The sequence below is a fragment of the Notolepis coatsorum genome, assembly GCF_963971535.1.
Source record: "Notolepis coatsorum genome assembly, chromosome: 18".
Taxonomy (NCBI): Eukaryota; Metazoa; Chordata; class Actinopteri; order Aulopiformes; family Paralepididae; genus Notolepis; species Notolepis coatsorum.
The window spans coordinates 39,451,067-39,468,916 of NC_140182.1; the positions used below are offsets into that span (position 1 = coordinate 39,451,067).

The 17,850-nt window shown below is 43.1% G+C and overlaps 1 protein-coding gene across 2 annotated transcripts; it reads right to left on the reverse strand.

Annotated features, from left to right (window-relative positions):
* Positions 1–74: 74 nt before the first annotated feature.
* On the reverse strand, positions 75–17,399 carry LOC311244859 (transcription factor 12-like). 2 transcript variants are annotated; one of them, XM_084334546.1, is made up of 13 exons: positions 17,259–17,399; positions 14,969–15,056; positions 13,724–13,854; positions 11,994–12,099; positions 11,804–11,874; positions 11,091–11,187; positions 8,873–8,946; positions 8,325–8,492; positions 7,070–7,187; positions 5,720–5,840; positions 3,483–3,715; positions 1,634–1,789; positions 75–1,222 (listed from the first exon to the last, which is right to left on the reverse strand). In XM_084334546.1, exons 1-12 carry the CDS (start codon positions 17,325–17,327, stop codon positions 1,650–1,652), a joined length of 1,416 nt encoding a protein of 471 aa, XP_084190672.1. In that variant the 5' UTR covers positions 17,328–17,399; the 3' UTR covers positions 75–1,222; positions 1,634–1,649. The 2 variants fall into 2 exon arrangements, with proteins under 2 accessions (XP_084190672.1, XP_084190671.1); XM_084334545.1 differs by having other exon boundaries at positions 5,720–5,843.
* Between the last annotated feature and the right edge of the window lie 451 nt (positions 17,400–17,850).

A 17,850-nucleotide genomic window follows, 5' to 3' on the forward strand; every position in this document is an offset into this window, starting at 1 on the left:
GTTGCAGTCACAAGCTGACGACATGTCATTTGCATAAAATGAATAAGAAATGTAGAGAAATAAACACAACGCCATTGGAAAAAAAACAAAAACATTTATTGCTACGGTTAATGTCTTTGCCACATGACTAGGTTACTTAAAACTGTACACATGGTAGTGATGGGAGCATTTCAGATTATTTGTTCAGCAGAGTTTTTAAGTAAAGTTAGACATCAATGCACTCTATAATACTGTATTCCTCGGGGCTTGAAACATCTCAAAATGTATAGTCAAATTGGGCAAAATGTCCTCTTGTGTAAAATAACAGTGACAAAAATCTATTAGGTACGATTTAAAATTAATTTGTATAAAATATAACTTACACAACTTAGAAAAAGATGGAACGTTCTATAAAATAAAATAGAATAAAAACTCAAACATGCAATGACCCATTAGAGAGCAGACCACACCTGAAGAACAGCAATCACGTCAGATGGAACAACACCACCTGTCAGTGTGTTCGTAAATGTAATCTTCTCGTTTCTCAACAACACAACACAAAGTTGTAACAAACAAAAATAATGTAAAATATACCGTCATAACGTATATGATGCCCCACTCATTAAAGACCTTTCCTGGAGATCTGTTCATTCACAGAATGGTAAAACTCCTGCAATACTCGCGCACACACACGCACACACTCAACTAGGTACACCTGCCTCTCACACACTCACTGCACCAGTCGATGGACAAACATACACACAAACATACATACATACACACACACACACACACACACACACACACACACACACACACACACACACACACACACACACACACACACACAAATGTGGGAATGTCAGTCCTCTCTGAGCTTGGTTGGAATCAGGAGTGGACATGGTAAATGGTGATCTGCTAAACCCACCCACTCCACTGCACACCACTATTTTTTTTTTTTTTTTTTTATCCTTTCAGTTATATTCAAACAGATCGAGAACCAATACATAGAAAATATGTACAAAACATCTGCAGATTACATTGCATTTGTCAGTTACAGGTAAGTTTAGGCACAGGTTAAAGTCCATTCAGAAGGTTGAGAAGATTGATTGTTCAACCGCATCCCACTTTGCAAACAGGGAGCTGGTCGTCTCGGCGCCGGTCTGGTGTCGCAGGGAACTGGACATCCTCAAGAGTTGACTGACTGTCCATGTTTGGTCTCAGGATGCTCTCCATACAGCATCTAGTGAACATCAGAGACATTGATATCAGTTATAATGGCAAAGTAAGGGACATAGAGCCACCATAAGAGTATGTATAATACATTAATGATACAATAATGCTGTATATACTGTATATATAAATATATATATATATCCACATCTGTATGTTATACAGTAGTTATACCTAGTTATACCGCTGGCCAGTACCATAGTGTCTTTACATTTACATTTATTCATTTAGCTGACGCTTTTATCCGTGCTACAGCGTATACGTTAGTTTATTAGGACAAGTGCATGACAGTAAGGTTAGTTAGGGCTAGATTTTTTTATTTTCGTTGTACTGTACTTGTGCTGTATAATGACAATACATTTGAATCTAATCTAATCTAGAGCTTGGTGTAATGAATAGATTAAATTAAATGATGACGTACTTGATGCAGACATTGCTCAGAGATGGCCCATGGGATTGCCTGTGTCTGTCAGGCTGGGGTGGAACGTTATGTGCATGGACTGAGGGTCTGTCATGGCCGCAGCCTTCTCTTCCTCCCTCCTCCTCAGACAGGCTGCCTTTGGGTTAAGGTTCCTCTCTGTGGGGTTCAAGATAAGATAAGATAAGATATTCCTTTATTGATCCCTTGGCAAAATCCGGGCATCATAGCAGCACAGGGGAGGGGGGAGGGGAGGTACAGATATGGGCAGGGTAATAGAAGAAATACATAAATATAGGCAACACAATCAAATTTTAACATAAAAATATGAAAAAATAAACAGTAGACACAAGATGCAGATGAGGGTCTGTACCCTAACTGGCATGATATACGTCATGCGTTATAGTCTGTGCCAGTTTTGTGGTTAAGAGTCAGACACACTTAGTGGTCAGACATTCCTAATAGTTCACACTCAATTTGATTTAGTGGCCAGGGCGCCTCTATATTAAAGGCGGCCCAAGAGCCCTTCCGCATTCCCGCGATTGGCCCCGGTAACGCACGCAATGCGCATTTTCTTTTGCCAAACAGATGCTTCAGCCAGGTGCTCGCCGCGCATGCGCATGAGGTCGTTTTGGGACGCTTGGTGCTTGGTTCGCGTTGGTTCACCTCGCAGAACATCAACGCGCGCTTGGTGCTTGGTTCGCGTTGAGGCTTGGTTCACCTCGCAGAACATCAACACGATTAATCCCAGACATGTTGACACAAAGACACCCGCATATAAACAACTACAGTATGTCACATCTTATAACCAAAATAACCTCTAAAACACTGCTGTCAATCTGTTCTGTTATTCTATGCATAGCTTAGGGTATGTATGTTTTTTAAATAAATGCGCAGTGTTTTGTCACCACCTGTCAATCTGTTCTGTTATTCTATGCATAGCAAAACCTATTAATATTACATATGTGTTGGGCTGTGTTAACTAACGTTACAATGTACAGTCGCGCGAAATAACGTTATGAATGCCCGAAAGCACATAACGTTACGGCGTACAGTTGACAGCTGTGCTGTGTTAACGGCTGTGTTAACTAACGTTACAATGTACAGTCGCGTGAAATAACGTTATGAATGCCCGAAAGCACATTGCGTTACAGCGTACAGTTGACAGCTGTTAAGTACAGTTGACAGCTGGGCTGTGTTAACGTAAACGCCCGAAAGCACATAACAAATCGGGTCCTCGTTTGGATAAATATGTATTCGTTTGGATAAATATGTATTCCATTTCCGCGTGTGAAATAACATAACAAATCGGGTCCTCGTTTGGATAAATATGTATTCGTAACTAAACGCCCAAAATGACATAACAAATCGGGTCCTCGTTTGGATAAATATGTATTCCATTTCCGCCTGTGGGGGAAAAAGAAAATGCGCATTGGGTGCGTTACCGGGGCCAATCAGGCGTATGCGGAAGGGCTCTTGGGCCGCCTTTAATATAGAGGCGGCCAGGGCAGGCATATCCTCACTTGGGAATGCCATCTTAACCCTTTCACTACCACACTACCAAAGGGTTAACCCTTTCACTGTGACAATACAGAAGGTTAACCCTTTCACTTCCACACGACAAAGGGTTAACCCTTTCACAACCACACTACAGACGGTTAACCGTCTGTAGTGTGGTAGTGAAAGGGTTAACCTTCTGTAGTGTGGTAGTGAAAGGGTTAAGGAGAGGACAGGGTGCAGTCAGTGAGGCGCGGAATCGGGAAAACGCTGAATCTTTAGGGGAGACGACGTAGTTTGTAATGAACCACTAACTACACAAACCAAAAGCAGTTGACGACCGCGCTGGACTGACCTCTGACCTGCTGCTCCAGGCTCATGATGACGGACACGGCCTGGTGCAGCACCAGCAGCTTGGTCTGCGGCTTCTCGTTCTTCAGGTGCAGCTGGCACATGTGGCCCAGCTCCTTGAAGGCCTCGTTGATGTCCCGCACTCGCAGGCGCTCGCGGGAGTTGTTCGCCATCCTCCTCCCGCGCTCGCGCTCAGCCTTCTGTTCCGGACTGAGGTTCTCGTCCTCCTCGTGGACGCTGCGGGAGAGAGGGGAACAGGGGATGAGGGAAAGAAGTATGGCCTAAAGGCTAACGTACGTCATTCTTTTCAGAAGTATGTTTCCGATTAACTATATTCAAGGTACGTAACTAAGGCCTAATGTAACACGGAGGGGTTCCATGGGAAATCAAGTTGTGTATCCATACGCCCTCTGCTGGTCAGTGTTACAGAACAGGTGTCTTAATGTTGGATTGAGACAGGGCTACTGTGCCTCGAGAGATCATTGATGTATATGTTTATAATTTTAAATAGCACATTTTATGACACATTTATGAATGATATAGTAAAAAAAGCCATTTCTGAAGAAACGTCATGATTTCAGGCTGCCAATGAATTAGAAAAACCTGGAGTGCGTGCCTGGACTTGTTTCCCTATTTTTTATGTATAGAGGTTACAGCACCCAGTGTCAAGTCAAGTGAGGTGAGCGCATTCTAAAAAAAAAAAATCCATTGAATGAGATAATAATAAATAAATTTTTAATAAAAGTCCCTAGTACTACTAATACTAATACTAATGTTTTTCTTTTTTTCCCCAAAACATTTTCCATATAGATCCACTTAGATCTCTCTACTCTGCACTTGTCCCATTCAATATGAATGGTAAAAAAAAAAAAACATTCCCCGTACTACCCTGTCTGTACCCCATCCCTCTGCTCCACTCAGGAAAGACAGGTAAATAATACTCAACACATTAAAGTCCTGTAATAACATCTGAATGACTCTCCTAAAGCTAGAAGCAAGAGGACTGTGATATCATCAAGACGTACGGTGTCAACACTAACACTGACAAACTCTGTGAGTGCCTATTAAATGTTTACCTATTTCCCCAGAAAGCCAGGTTGGGTACTGTTACAGTCACTTGTTTCTGTCTTTGTATGTTGACTCTAAATAGAGCCTACATCTGAGTTGAATGCATTTGTAATTCCTCTGACTGAATAGTTTGAGTGCAGAAGAATGTACTGTAAAACCATGGGACAGCATGGAATACATTCCTAAATTTATTAGGAATTTGTACTTTGAAATCCACTGTGTAATCAACTTCGATGAATGAAAGATTTAAGAAATCTTTACAGTCCATTATAGCAACTTGGAAATTAATCCACCGGAAATGGTAATAAGTCGTAAAAGTTGATTGTTCATTCAGGAATGTTATTAAAAAATGTTGTAAACATTTTTAAAGGTGGTGTAGGCAATTTATTTTAGAACCATTTTTGTGAACTTCTATTTATATCCTGACAGAAACCAATTAATCAAATGCTCTGAGGAAAGAAAGCTGGTCACATGTGACCGTCCCAGCTCGGTCCCCGCCGCTCTATTTCTTCTGGACAGGTAAAGTCACTTTTGCTCATTTTTTTTTTTTTTTTTTTTTTGTCTTTTTCCCCCTCCATTTTCCTCCGATTTTTCTCCCATCCCAATGTTAGTCGTATGCCAATTCCCAGTCCCTTCCTGGTCGCTGCGCACTTACCCCCCACAGTCAGATCATCTGGGAGAGTGGAGGCTACCACGTGCTTCCTCCGACACACGTCCAGCCAATCACCGCTTCTTTTCACCTGGCAGCGCGGATTCTCATTGAGAGGGCGTAGCGTGTGGGAGGACCACACTATCCCCCTCACGTCCAATCCGCGCTTAGCAGGCGCCCCGACCGAACTGTAGGAGTCGCTGTTTACAACGACCCGGACCCACCCCGCCAGCTTCTCCCACCCTCTGATACAGCCAATTGTATCAGTGCAGACGGCCAGCCAAGCTGGTGACAACCCCGGAGCTGTGAGCTGGATTCGAACAGGCAAATCCAGCTCAGCTCCGGGGCTGGTGACGAACGCAATCTCCGCTCGGCCAACTTTTGCTCATTTCTATGAAATTGCCTATGCCACCTTTAATGGATGTACTATGTAAACCTTTTCTACAAAGGAAGCGTAACCTAGGTTCATTATGTTCTCTTGACTTGGATGTGGAACAGGAAGTGACAGCAGCTCCTCCATCTACCTGTCTCCTTGTTTGTTCTCTCCCTCGTCGTCTGACCTCATGCTGTCAGAACTATGAAGCATCTCTTCTCTCTCCACACCTTCCCGTTTCAGCTCCAGACCTGCCATCACTCCCAGGCCACCTGCTGGGCAAATAAATACAATTCAAATTAAAATCTGTGACATGAATTTTGGAAATATGTTAACAGAATTGTTGAAAAGGACTGCTACGATAGATTGATTTTAAGGGTGGGGGTGCGTCATCAACAGCACCACACAGCACGAGTAAGAATATAAGTGACACATAGATAGGAATATAATTTAAACATAGATAGGAATATAAATTAAACATAGATAGGAATATAAGTGAAACATAGATAGGAATATAAGTGACAAATATGAATATATGTGAAACATAGATAGTACTATAAGTGAAACAGATAGTAATATAAGTGACACATAGATAGGAATATAATTGAAACATAGATAGGAATATAAGTTAAACATAGATAGGAATATAAGTGAAACATAGATAAGAATATAAGTGACAGATATGAATATGAGTGAAACATAGATAGTAATATTAGTGAAACATAGATAGTGATATAAGTGAAACATAGATAGTAATATAAGTGAAACATAGATAGTGATATAAGTGAAACATAGATAGTAATATAAGTGAAACATAGAACATAGAAACAGAGCCACAGGGACCGAGCACATATGCTAATTTGACCCTTGACCACACATAAAACAGACATGGAAAAAATAGACCGAGAACAGGAAGAGGAAGGGGGAGGAGATGCAGGAAAATAATGAGAAGGAGGAGAAGGACAGGATGGAGGGCAAGAAAGAAAAAAAAGGAGACAGAAGGATAGGATGAAGGAATAGGAGAAGGAGAAGAAAGACAGTATGATGAAGGATTTCCATGAAGTCTGATCACTTTGTAGGCGACATCTGGATGTGTAAAATTGCCCTGTTCTCCATAGACTCAAATGTGTTCAAATGACTCGACTGAAGTTTCAGCTTTTGAGGACCAAAGGACTCCAAGGACTCCCGCATTGTGTCATAATTTCTTTGATGAATATTGGACATGGATTAAGCAAGGTTAATATAGTTAATATTTACAATGCCATGGTCCGTCTGATGTTTTCATGCACTGTGGACTATATTGTGGAAATTAAAGAATTTTTTGAATACTTTTGACTGTGCATGTCTGACAATACCGTGTGACAATCTTTGTGACGTTTGAACCAGATTCGTAGGACCAGTAGGGTTTAATTTTGTTTAATTAGCGAGCGAGCGAGGTGATCTACGAGAGTACGAGGTGCTTCGCAGCTAAAGAGAGTAATATGGGAAAGGAGTGACTAACCTCTGCCTCCTTCCTGCATGATCTGATGTGCAGCCTGCTGTCTGGCAGGGTATAGGTGGCCGTTTAGTGTGCGGCTCTGGAAGGCCAAGAGGTTGTTGTTCATGTTGACAGCTTCAACCTGTCACAAAATAGTAGAATAACATCAAATAAAAAGCAAAACGCAGGCGCAGTGTTTACTTGTTCATAAAAGTCCATTGGTATTTTGAATACTGTTAAAGGTGCTATAGATAACATTCAGCCACTAGATGTCACACTAGAGCCCCAGCATGTTTATCCAATAAAGTGCATTCCACGTGGGGGAAATGGGAAATAGGGAGGGGATGCATATCTGCAACATGTTATTTGTTATTTGGACCGGCAAAAGAATTTTTTATAATAAATTCATTAATAAATATTTGGGGGGGGGGGGGGGGCAATACCTTTATTCCACACCTTTTTAAAAGCTCTGTGTGGATGTATTCTTTTTTATATTATTCTTTTTTCTTAAAAAATTAATAAAATTATTACTCTTCATACACATTTTATCTATAGCACCTTTAATGTTGAGCCAGAATAAAAACATAGCCGGTTCATACATACATACATACACTGTACATGTCTTAGATCTACACAATCAAACAACAACTCACAAACCAACATCAGCCTTCTCATTTCCAACATAACTGAGGACACCTCTCTCTCTCTCTTACCCTTTGTAGAATTAATTTAATTAATCCTCCCCCTTAAAACTACCATACACTCCCTAAATATACCCCTAATTCATTTCAGGAATGAATCATCATTCCCAGTGACACATTATTCAGAAACATAAAGGTAGGATAATTGAATACCCCCCCCCCTCCAGGATTAAAGTGAAAACCCTTATCCTCCTGTCTACACTTCCACTCCAGCTGTGCCAAAATCCTCTGGTCAGAAAGAGAAAGATGTGCGTGTGTGTGTGTGTGTGTGAGAGAGAGAGAGATAGAGAAAGAGAGAGAGAGAGCCTGGTATTCCCTTTCTCCCTATAGTAGAATTAGTATCCACACGTCAGCTCCAGACCGCAGCAAATGTAACTCAACTCGTCACACTGATCCCCCCATTGTGCTCCTTTTCCTACTTCAAGGACAATAACCCTTTGGTGACGTGTGCAGAATATGTGGAAATAACACATGTGGAAAGAAACACACACACACACACACAGTACAGCAGAACCCAGCCCCTGTCCAAACCGCTGCCCCACTCATTCCTCAAATGCTTGACAGTAGTGTGTGTTCACCATGGCAGTTGACTGGTGACAGGTGACGGGCAGAGTGCCGGCGTGGCCGTGGTGCGTCTGACCCAGCAGGCCGTGGGCGTCGCCGGGCGGGCCGGTGGGACCCACGGCGTGGTTCCTCAGGACGTGGATGACGTCATCCAGTCTGTCCAGCCTGTCCTCCACCTGAGACTGGGAGGGCGGAGACGGTTCGAAGCAGAAGAAGAGAGGGGACGTTTTCATTGGATTCTAGTTGCCAGTCAATTCATTAATTAATAAGTTATAGTCCTTCTGCAAATTATTTTGAGTCATGCAGAAGGGCCTCTTTAAATCTATTACTTATTAAAGACTTATTTGTGGGGACATATTTGTGAATCATATTGTGATGCCAGAAATGTGCTTAGCATTTTAGAAGAAATATCATTCAGTGTGAAAATGAATAATAAACCACTAAGAGAGGGCAGCCCTGTAGTGAAAAGCACAAGACTGAACCTAAGTGACAGGAGCACATGGCATTTACTGCAGGCTCTGTATACTGTATAAACTAAACTTTAGAAGAGACACATCCTTACCATTGAGATGAGAGAGGACTCATAGTTAGGTGAGACTAGGGCCTGAGCAGCATTGCGAGGCCAAATGTTATTCCCTGTGAGAGAGAGAGATCAGTGTTCCATGAGAATGTGCTCACAAAAATACCACAATTTTATTTTACTGACTCCTACAGCAGTTTGATTGATTGAAAACTTTATTAACAGATTGCAGAATGAGTACAATACAGTACAGCTCAATACACACAATTGTTAAGGGGATGCAGACCAGAGAAAGACTTTCGTCTTGTTTACATCAGGGTCCCCCATTTTCAATTCATCATAACATATATGACATACACGACATACAGATAGACAGTACTGCTACATCTATACATTTATGACATACCAGATTTACAAATACAGTAGTTTGGGATACAAAAAGAGTCTAAAAAAGAGAGTATATACATTTGACGTAGAAACTGTACATTGGAGGTTGGGTAGGTGGGGGACTGTACATTGGAGGTGGTTGGATGGGTGGGGGGGGGGGGGGGGGGGGGTTGGGTAGGCGGGTGGGGTGGGGGAAACTGTATAAGCAAAACTGTACATTGGAATATCGACAAAACCTTACTTGGTTCCAAGAAGAGGATCTTGTGTATTATTGGGTTAGGACATTTACTGTACATTGGAGGGGTTAGGACATTTACAGGGACCAGTTTCAAATTGCAGTCTCCCGTAGGTGCTCTTTGAGAGTGGTTTTGAAAGTGGGTAGTGATTCACCTTCCTTTACAGCTTTGGGTAGGGCGTTCCACATTGATGTGGCATAATTGCTAAACGTGTTTAGTCCCTTGTTTGAGCCGAATCTGGGTTTAACATGATTTGTGGTGTTGTGGTCGTGGTATTCACTGACCGTTGGGAAGTATTTTGACATGTACATGGGTACCTTAGTCGTGTAGTGTATCTTGTAGACCAGGCCCATTGCAAGTTGCTGTACTCTGTCGTCTACTCTAAGCCATCATAGGTAGTCAAAGTGGGCAGGGGTGAGGTGCTTTGGTACCATGAGGTGCAAGCATAGTCGTAGTACCCTTGAATGGTGCTCCTGCCAGAGTCTTCAGGGTATTCTTGTTTACCAGAGAGGAGATCCGGTACAAGAATCTAGTTCGTGGGTTGACTTTTTTTTATTACATTGGATGCCATTTTGTCACAGGAAAGATTTGCCTCTAGGATGGAACCTAGGTATGTAATTTCATCTTTCCTTGTGACAATATTGTCACCCACTGTAACTGAGAAGCCGTCGGTCTTGCTGAGTTTGTTATTTGATCCGAAGAGAATGGACTCTGTTTTACCCCGGTGTAATGATAGTTTGTTATCAGCGAGCCAGGTGCAGATTCTGCCGAGTTCTGAGCTGAGGGTTTTTTCAACCTGTAACTTGTTCTTGTCAGAGACCAGCAGGGCTGAGTCGTCCGCGAACAAGAACAACAAGTTGCAGTCACAAGCTGACGACATGTCATTTGCATAAATTAGGAACAGTAGCGGTCCTAGTATGCTTCCTTGTGGAACACCACAGCTCACTGTGAGGGGGGGGGGGGATAGGGTACCGTTTACCTCCACCATCTGTTCTCTCCCCTCAAGGTAGGATTGCATCCAGCTCACTGATAGACTATCAAAACCAATTGCTTTTAGCTTGTCAATCAGAATGGAGTGATTGACAGTGTCAAAGGCCTTTTGTAGGTCCAGCATGACCATGCCGCAGTATTTGCCCGCGTCCACCTCTTGTTTGATGTGGTCGTTCACATCACTCAGTATGCACTCACTGATCCCCTATGACAGTATGCACTCACTGATCCCCTATGACAGTATGCACTCACTGATCCCCTATGACAGTATGCACTCACTGATCCCCTATGGTAGTATGCACTCACTGATCCCCTATGACAGTATGCACTCACTGATCCCCTATGACAGTATGCACTCACTGATCCCCTATGGTAGTATGCACTCACTGATCCCCTATGTTATGGTAGTATGCACTCACTGATCCCCTATGACAGTATGCACTCACTGATCTCCTATGACAGTATGCACTCACTGATCCCCTATGACAGTATGCACTCACTGATCCCCTATGGTAGTATGCACTCACTGATCCCCTATGACAGTATGCACTCACTGATCCCCTATGCTATGGCAGTATGCACTAATAGCATTGATCCCATGTAACAGTAGCACTGATCCCCTGTGGCAGTATACACTAGTCCAGTACCTATGGGTTCAGTAGAGCCTTGCAGTGGGGATGGGGACCTCACTGGTGTGGAGGAGCTGGAGGGGAAGCTGCTGCTGGTGTGATCTGGGGAATAAATCTAGTAGCAGACCAGGAGACAGAGAGTGAGAGAGAGAGAGAGAGAGAGAGAGAGAGAGAGTGAGAGGCTTGGAGAAATGAGAAGACTAGCTCATGGATCATTTTAAAAGCACAACTTGTCATTTCTCTGTAGGGTTTTACAGCTGCTGTCACGGCCTCAGGAGCAGGCTCATAACCTGAGCTCAACTCATCAATTCTGGTCATTTTTTACCGGTCAGCAGCTAATAAAAGGTCCAGCAGCACGGGTGTCTCGTGGTTAATATGCACTGGCTTGTTACTATTGGAGAAGAGTAACGTTATGTACGCTATTTCCCTGTTTCATTTTACTGTCTGGGTTCCCAGGGCCTGGTTTTATGCCTGTAGGAAAATGTCCTGGAATAGAGGAGCTGGTCTAATGGGATTGAGGTAGTGGTGAGGGGGGGTGGGTGTACCGGTTGCTCAGTCCACTAAATCGCATGCCACACATATTCACAATGCCACTGCGTCACATCCCGACTCATGACATTTGTCGTGTGTCATAACCCCTCATAACAACTCACGCCTCACTGTATACTGTCCGCTAAAGCAGAAATGCCTTAAAGAATATTGAAAAAAGGGTTGGGGTGGAGGATACTTACCGAGGCCAGAGCTTTGCCCAGGGCGTCGCCTGTCTGTGACCCTCCTGGTGGGTTGCCGTGGTTGCCCGAGACTAACAACAACAAAAACATCAGTTTTAGAACAATCAGAACTAAACTAAATTCAAACATTGTGTATCAAGGACGAAGAGGTGAAGGTTCTAATGAAGTGGTTGAGAATGTTAAATCTCACCTGTGTTATTCTCTGTGTGACACGCGGCGTGGCTGCGGTGGAACGAGGACATCGGAGGAAGACTCCTGTTGACGTCAACGGGCGATATGGGATGTGGAGAGTAGTCCTGAAAGGTAACCAGAGACACCGTGAGGCTACGCGGGTCAGAGTCAGAGATCCTGTAAAGTCCCAGGGCCCTTAAACACCAGGGCCCTGATTTATCAACGTTGCGTACGCACAGATATGTGCTTAACCCGTGCGTACGATCATTTCTAAGCAAAGTGTGGGACTTATCATTTTGAACTTGTGCTCGGAGCATGCGTAGCTGGTGCCCGGTGGTAGAATATGTTTACAACACGGAAATAAGCACTGACTGCGCTCCGCGTATAACTCAACTCGTTATTATTTTGCGCATAGATTGCAGAAATACGGGAACGTTTTGATTATATTTAAAAGGCTTTGCCATTGTTAAACGTAATAAGTGGAACCCCGAAGCTGTAAGCAGAATACAAGTCATATGAACACCCACAAATCGTGGGCCACGATATAGTGTTCTTCCCCCTTCCTACTGTATAAGAAAGAATAAAAAACGCATTGCAACGAGAACATAGGTTATTTGTTGAGTGTATGTGTATTACAAAACCCTTGCAATAAATGTGTCTTAAATGAATGAAAATACATGCTCTGGATACATGTGGGTGATATCATGACTTGTATTCTGCTTACAGAATTTCACTTATTTAGTTTTACAATGTCAAAGCCTAAATCAAAACGTTCCCGTATTTCTGCAATCTATGCGCAAAATAATAACGAGTTGAGTTCTAACAAAGAACGTATTACATGCTGGGTGGGCTGATAGAGTAAACTATGATATGAATATGATATGATATAAGGTATACTGGTCCGTCCGCGAGGATAGCGAGGAGTCGGATAGCCATTAAATGCCATTTGAGAATTAATGCAAAGCGACGGCCTATAGCCTATACATATTATTTAATGTTTTCATAAGCGTAAAGATACAACAGCTAGATTAATGATCAAGTTAGTTTATTGTGCAGGGTTCGCAGGGCTGTGTCATGTGCTATTATATATGCGCAAGTTACTGTTGCATAATGTAGGCTATGGGCTGGCTGCTATTATATGTAATTCATATAGGCTACCTAATATCGACAACAAAATAGATTGTATCATATGCCTCTACACACATCATATTATACCCGGTAGCCAATCCATATTCCAGCATGGTTATAATAATGACACACCAACGCGCCAAACAGTGGTTAACGAACGGTCTTTATTAGTATTTTGAGCTGTCCAGGCAGAATTGCAGCAATGGTCTTAGGGAGTCGTTGATATCTGACATCACCATGTACAAGTCCGCCAGCATTTTATTTATTATCCCATAACACGGGTTGTGTCTTCTTGGTTCGACAGCGCCTCTGTGAACAATCTCTCGTGGAGTTTCTCAGAGTTCGCTCGGGGTCAGTCCATTATTTCACATCCCATGGGGGTGTTTCATTACCATATATGGATAATCGGGGCGGTTCTGGTATGCAAATACGTAAAACCGTGCACGAGCTGCAGCGTAGGATCAAAGTGATATTTATCAAGACAGGTGTGCGTACGACCTGTGTACGCACGTGTGATAAATCCCGTTTTTTTTGTGCGTACACACATTCTAAATTATGTGCTTAAAGACAAAGATAGAACACTTTCTAAGAATTGTTGATAAATGAGGGCCCAGGTCTCACCAGGTGACTGTGTGATGGCAGGTTGATGTAGCTTCCTGCCTGTGGTTGGAGAGACGTGGCCCCCCCCACGTACCCCTGCTGGTTCAGCCCATTTGTGACGTTCCAAATGTCCGGTGAATTGCCCGTCCCCTCTAAAAATAAAAGATGAAAGAGCATATCAATGCAAGCACACGTGCACAGGGAAATCTTCATGATTTCTAAAGCAGCAATCTAGTGGCCGAGCCATGCCTCTAGTAATTTTCAAGTAATTTTCATCACTGGCAGCAATTTAAATTCCCTCATCAGCTCTATTTTCAATCTTTCAAAATGTTCTTATGTACCCCAGTTGCTATTGCATGTACTTATTTGTGTTTCATTACACGTATATGTACATACTTACCAACTGTTTCGCCTGTTTTATAGCAACACTACTATCACTGACATCTAAGAAGGGAGATCCCCCCTTGAACGGCCCTTCTAAGGTTTCTCCCCTCCACATTGCCTGTGGTGCTTTTTTCCTATTGCTAGGTTTTTCGTGAGTTTTTCCTTACCTTCGCGTGGCGTGGGGTATGTCTGGGAGTGTTGCATTGATTTATTTTACATTTTATTTTGGATTTCATGGTGTTTTTGTTTTGTTCTTGATTTATTGTGATGTTTCTTCTTGACTTGTTTAAAGAAGACGTGTCCGGCCCATGGGGACATTAACGTGTGTTGTCGGGCCTTACAAATACATTTGATTTGATTTATCAACACAGTGTTTACTGGACGGGATACACAATGGAGACGGTCGAGGGCTGTGTGACGTCAAGGCTGTGTGACCGCCCACATTCCCTCCCCTGGTCTGTTTTTCCATTACCGTGCTGGGCATAAGCCACTAGTGCATGTTTCTCTTGAAATCCCCACTAACATTTTGAAACACTATACATGAACTATGTCATTATTTGGCTTTCAATAAAAGCCCCCCCCCCCCCCCCCCCGTGAGCTCAGAGTGCCGGTGGTTCTTTAATCTCCTTAAAAACCAGACGAGAGAGAGAGAGAGAGAGAGGTTCCCCGGGACCAGCTCCCTCAAGCCATACCAACATTTTCCAGAAAAGGCCTTTGGATTTCGTCTCACTTTTGTCATGTTTGTAGTAAAACTACTTCAGGGATGTCCGCTTCAGACCAAAATATCGAAGCAAAGCAAAATATGAATTGTGGTGGAGGGTCGTGTCACGCTGTGAGAACGGTGTGGGACGGTCACGTGGCAGGGAGTGGCTGTGTTCTCACCAAAGAATGTGCTCGCAAACACGTTACTGGGGGCCTTGCTGGACGGGTTGTGGTTGATGTCATCATTATTAGGAGCCTGCCCATAAGCCTGAGAAAAGAAGGGAGACCAAAATGAAGGCACTGTTTCAAATGTAATGTTGCACAGAAACGAATACGCACTAATCGTACGCTACATTAACGCATTCTCTTATTGACACAAACACCACAACGCTGCCGACTGAAGGCTGAAGCGGTGGCATAATGAAAACAAAGCAGAAAGCTGATGCACACTTCCGAGCTATTGTGATAATCCATAAGCCTTAGATCCATGCACCTCCTCATCCGGATTTAGGAGGCACTCACCGGGGAGAATCCCTGCCCTAATCGTGGTTCAGATTCGGCCCTGTTCAGAAGATTGGGACAGAATTTTTATTTCACTGGAACTACCAGTGTTTCTTCTCGTCTTCACTTCAGACAGAAATAAGAGCAAAAGGAAACTCCTTCAGTGGACCGGATTTCCCCTAAGGAACATCCTGACTTGTTAGATTCAACAGAAATACATGGATAGTATAACTGAAGTGTGGAAAATAACTGAAAAAAAACATCAGATGTGTTTTTTTTTTTTTTATGGTAAAGTGTAGGACTGCGTGCTGCACATATGCACCACGAAACACACCGACACATGCTCAGTCTCACCAAGAGGTCTGTGCTGCACCTGCACCTCCCACCACTGCTTTGATGTGCCCCAGGAAATGAAAATATACCTCCCTGTGCAACATCAATGGGGTGTCAGTTACCCGGAGACAAGTTCTGTAAAGCAGGCTATTAACGACTCTCTTGAGCATGCTTGTGCACACACACACACAAGCGTGCACACACACACGCACGCGCGCGCACACACACACACACACACACACACACACACACACACAAAAGCAGCCGTGACCCTGGCTGGCACAAGTCCCATGGTGATTGTGAGCTAGGCCAAACAGAGAGGAGCCCCTGCCGACACTGGGCCCGTCTGAGCCGCCATGGGCAGCATATGGCGAAGGATAAAGCCAATTGTCCTCCTTACCATCAGCGTAGCAGGCGACCCGTTAATAATGGTCACACCCCCGCCCCAGCACGCCCTCTCTGGCCCCCGCTGGAGAGGGGCCGTCGCCAAGGCATCCTCTTTTAGAACAGCATTGATTTAGGAACCATCAATCATGGCTTCACAGATGATAAGGGACGTCTCTCTCCCAATAAAGACGGCGACTAAAAGACAATTCTAATCTAAAACTGTGCCTTTTGTGTCCATGTCTCATAGTGGCTACATAATCAAATTACTTTTCCAAAATGATGTTTTAAAAATAAATTATATAATATAATATAAATTATAACGTATTAATCTATATTAAAAAAAAGGACACACCGCAATTCCCATTGCAAATGTTTGCCGCGGCATCGTGTACTTAGATGGTATATCGACTTGCTATTCGAGTCCTGCATGTGGTTCCACCGTGGCCATAACTCTGACCACATGCAACCCATTTTCTGCTTCTATGATCCCAGATGCCTGGATATGGTTAGTCTCACATAGATCAAAGCTGCCTTTGATAATGACTGGTGGTGTAGCAGGGTCTGCTCCAGCCTAGCGGGCTTCAATCACACATAAATAGCAGCAATCTGCTTCGTGTCAAGACGCTTTCTGTTGCTATACTTGACTACATGTGTACTCGACTAATAACAAGTACGATTCTCACTGGATCTGAACTGCAAAATCAGAAAGTCTGCATTTGCAACCAAACGGGCGGTTAATAAAACACTAAAACTCAATTCCAGTGTAAACAAACAAATAAACTAATTTAAGTACAATTTCCAATAGCAAAGTACCGACACGTTCGTAACACATTTCCCAAAGCTATCGGAGTAAATCACACACACACCCGGAATGTAATACTAATTTAAATATAAATACATTCCATGCTGCTAACGAAGGGTCTGCTAAAGTCACACGAAAGTCTTCGAGTAATGTTGAAACAAAGCAACAACCACACTAAAGATTTGAGCATCCATCATAAAACTGTAAACTTTTCTGCAAATTCTATATCTTGACCTTTTAATATCATTTAGATTTCCGTTGTCAGAAAAGATAAGATATATTTGAGACAAACTACTGGTGTTAAGTATAATGTTAATACTCCATTCCACGCACAGCTCGAGAATCGACTAGAACAAACGGAGACTATCAGCACAGTTCTGTGTCCTGTCGTTATTATCGTTATATAATACATTAAATATCTGTATATTTATGAATATGAATACCCACCGGCTTCACGTTGTAGCAATACATCAAGGAGTTGTTGTTCGCCCCAGAAGCAGGATAAGCACAGTACATAACTCCGTGTAGTTCAGATCAAGACTCCAGACTTGTCTCTCTTTCTCTACTCGCATAGTCCCCTCATGCGTCTGTTCCTCTCCCCAGCCCCGATGGTCCTGCCCGCAGACCCGCACACTACTTATGCAAATGAGGACCGGCCCATTCCAGACAGCAGAGAGGGGTGGCCGATGCCCGATGGATTTACACTACATCGGTGCCTATATCGACTAGTCTGGAAATAATAAAGATGTTTATTAAAAAAAGGCAATTATTTAGTTCGGGCGGAAATCTGACTAAATACAAATATAGATTGTTTTAGTGCAATTGTAATTTTAGGTGGGGTTAGTGTACATTGTTACCGGCTATTAAATTGATAGCAGGTGTTGATACTTGAAAATGATAGGGAATTCCCCTTATGATTGATCACATCTTGACCAAACTGTTATCAAAGCTATAGCGGCAATGAGAGCATTCGTCAACGTGGGCCTTTTTTTCTTGACTACGGCCTACATCCTATTCGTTGTCACGTCTTAAGAAGTAA

What these genes read in the sequence shown, in the direction of transcription:
- LOC311244859 (XM_084334545.1), bottom strand. Translation starts at nt 17,327, where the DNA reads ATGTACTGTGCTTATCCTGCTTCTGGGGCGAACAACAACTCCTTGATG. An exon ending in TGGGCAAAGCTCTGGCCTCG is followed by an intron (nt 11,188 to 11,803) that starts GTAAGTATCCTC and finishes GTCTGCTACTAG; the next exon opens with ATTTATTCCCCAGATCACAC. An exon ending in AGGCTCTACTGAACCCATAG is followed by an intron (nt 8,947 to 11,090) that starts GTACTGGACTAG and finishes TCTCTCTCACAG; the next exon opens with GGAATAACATTTGGCCTCGC.